Source organism: Porites lutea, chromosome 13, assembly GCF_958299795.1.
Source record: "Porites lutea chromosome 13, jaPorLute2.1, whole genome shotgun sequence".
Classification (NCBI taxonomy): Eukaryota; Metazoa; Cnidaria; class Anthozoa; order Scleractinia; family Poritidae; genus Porites; species Porites lutea.
Genome location: NC_133213.1, coordinates 21,393,978 through 21,396,477, shown reverse-complemented (window position 1 = coordinate 21,396,477; position 2,500 = coordinate 21,393,978). Strand labels below are relative to the sequence as shown.

At 37.9% G+C, this 2,500-nt stretch overlaps 2 protein-coding genes across 2 annotated transcripts in view; one reads left to right on the top strand and one right to left on the bottom strand.

Moving 5' to 3' along the window:
* The window catches only part of LOC140923373 (fibronectin type III domain-containing protein-like), a 24,268-nt gene that overhangs the window by 481 nt on the left and 21,287 nt on the right, over window positions 1–2,500 (top strand). The window contains exons 2-3 of the mRNA XM_073373464.1: window positions 1–37; window positions 1,266–1,577. The exon at window positions 1–37 is cut by the window's left edge and continues 36 nt beyond it. Of these exons, the coding sequence (XP_073229565.1) occupies window positions 1–37; window positions 1,266–1,577 (349 nt within the window). The remainder of the gene's footprint in view (window positions 38–1,265; window positions 1,578–2,500) is intronic.
* The window catches only part of LOC140923516 (uncharacterized), a 2,123-nt gene continuing 1,992 nt past the window's right edge, over window positions 2,370–2,500 (bottom strand). The window contains exon 2 of the mRNA XM_073373599.1: window positions 2,370–2,410. Coding sequence (XP_073229700.1) covers window positions 2,370–2,410 — 41 coding nt within the window. The remainder of the gene's footprint in view (window positions 2,411–2,500) is intronic.

The window sequence follows — 2,500 nt, the reverse complement described above, 5'->3', positions numbered from 1 at the left end:
TTCCTTTCGGTCACCTGTCTTACAACGCTGACAAATGGTAACTGAGCAAGTCATGTGTTTTCTGAAACTGCATGTAGTGTGTTTTAGTGTGCGTAGGGCAGTGTTTGCTTTTTCAGGGTTGTCGTTAAGATTTCGAGTTGCCGGGTAAATACAACAAGTAGGCGGGGAATCAAACACCTAGGGGTTTCTTTTGGTTCTAATTTTCCTTTATTTTCCATTAAAAGTAGGCGGGGGCCACACTCATAGTAGCCGGGGGAAATCCCTGGCCCCCCCCTGGCCCCCGGCTCTTAATGACAGCCACACTTTGCACACTTTGTTCCCCACGCTTTTTAAAGGAGCTGTGTCACGAAATTCAGCCAAATCATTTATTGCAAAATGCCCGTTAAATTAAAAGTAACGTAAAAATAACCACTTAAAACATTAAAGGAAGGTTAAAATAACACAATAGATACAACAGCTGCCTCGGATGGGCAAAACTGAAGAAGATTGAAACAGATTGAAATTAGGGTTTTTGAAAACTGTTCAGCCTAACAGTTTTTCAAAGTTTATCTCTGCTGTTTGCAGCTTCAAAAGTAATGCTTAGGGGAGATATTTGTTTGTCTCTAATCTCTGATTTTGTTATTTACGTGTAATTTCTTTGCCTACTTTAAGTTCCATAGCGATTCGGGGCGAGTAATTGGCAAACTAAAACAAAATGAACCGGACTGCCGTGACACAGCCCTTTTAATTGTCTAGACTCTTAGGCCCAGTTCAAACGTTGAACTTTTCGTGTACCAAACTCACAGTAATACATGTACAGCTATTTGAGTCAACCCTAATGATGTAAGTTCAACGGTTGACTCAAGCTGATTCAGACGTCAAACTTAACTTGTCAAACTCAATTCATTTTTATGATGCACAATGGTCTACACTGTTTACTAGTTTAAAAAAATTACAATAATTTATGCATTAAGTTTAGCACATGAATTTGAAACCAAGTAGCTCCTCAGTCGAAATTTCCATGTGGATCACTCGATCTTAATTCATGGGTTCACCCAAATGAGATACTGGTATGTCATACTTAACTGGTTCAAAAGTCGATCTTTTCATATACATAATTGAAGGGATTAGGTTTGATACATGAAAAGATCGATGTTTGAACAGGGCGTTATAGATGATAGAATTGATATCTTTGTGTTCAGATCTCAACTGGAGCCGTAGGCCACACAGAGGTATAGTTCCTGACCAGTTGTGCGTCCACTTGAATTATTCTGTATACATTGCAGGTCAACAGCAATCAGATCCGCCAAGGATTGTTGATTTTATGACTAGGGATCTACTTGCTCCTGGGGACGTCGAGTTTGATAAAGGAAATGCCTTAAAACTGCCATGTAGTGCTGTTGGAAATAACCTGCAGTGGACCTGGAAACACAATGACACAGTAATTTCAACCGGTGTTAATTTCATCATTGATGCTAATGGCACCTTGCATGGAAGTTGCCTTGAAAGTGCACATAGTGGACGTTATCAATGTTTTGTCAAGGACTCAGTTTCAGGTGTTGAGACATTCAGCAGGAAGATAATGGTTGCTGTAACAGGTTAGGGGGGGTCCTTTTGAAGTTTTTTCTCTCTAAACACTCTAAACATCCAATGAAACCAATAGACAGTTTTTTCAACATTTGACTGGGATCAGTTGGTGAAAATCCATCAATCAGGGGCACCCAACGACTGTTTTCTGTAAGATATCTGTTCAGAGAAGCAAAAATTGCCTACAACTTTCTATTACTTGAGGAAGGCTAAAAATTTCTAGATGGCCATTCCATTCATGTACAGTTTTCATAGCTTATCTAATAAATTCAGGTACGATTTTCTAAAGTTTAGTTTTTCCTATTTTTCGTAGAAAAAGGAAATCTAAAATTTTCTGATTCGAAAATGCGATGGAGAGAGGAATCAGAAAAATTCTCACTTTCATAAAACCTAAAATTGCATCTAAAATTTTCGGGAAAATAATACTGAGGCCCTAAGTAATTTCGAAAAGATTCAAGTTGCCCTAGGACGACCAAACAGATACAACTTTTATAGCACCACTTAGAATGCATTTCTAGAGATTTGAAAGTACTCTGCATAAGCGAAAAAGTGTTTTCAATGCATCTAGGAGGAAACCGTTATTGGGTGCCCCTGATCAATGTGGCTGGAAAGAACGCCTTTAAATCGTGATTTGTTCAAAACTAAAAAAGATATAGCGCCATAAAGTTGAGGAAATTTTACAGACTTTTGTATGGTGCCCCCACTAAACAAATGTCTATAAAATTTTTGCAACTTGATGTAGCGAATGAATATTATCACTCTCTTTGGATGTAATACCTTTAAGCATGGTAAGTTATGTTATTTTAAGGTCCTCTTTCCTGCTGTGTCAATGGACATTTGCTCCCTGATTTTTATGAAAAGTTAAAAAAAAATGTAGAAGGGTCTATCAAGCAGATCCAAAAAAAATCACAATCAAACACAACTGAAACTGAAA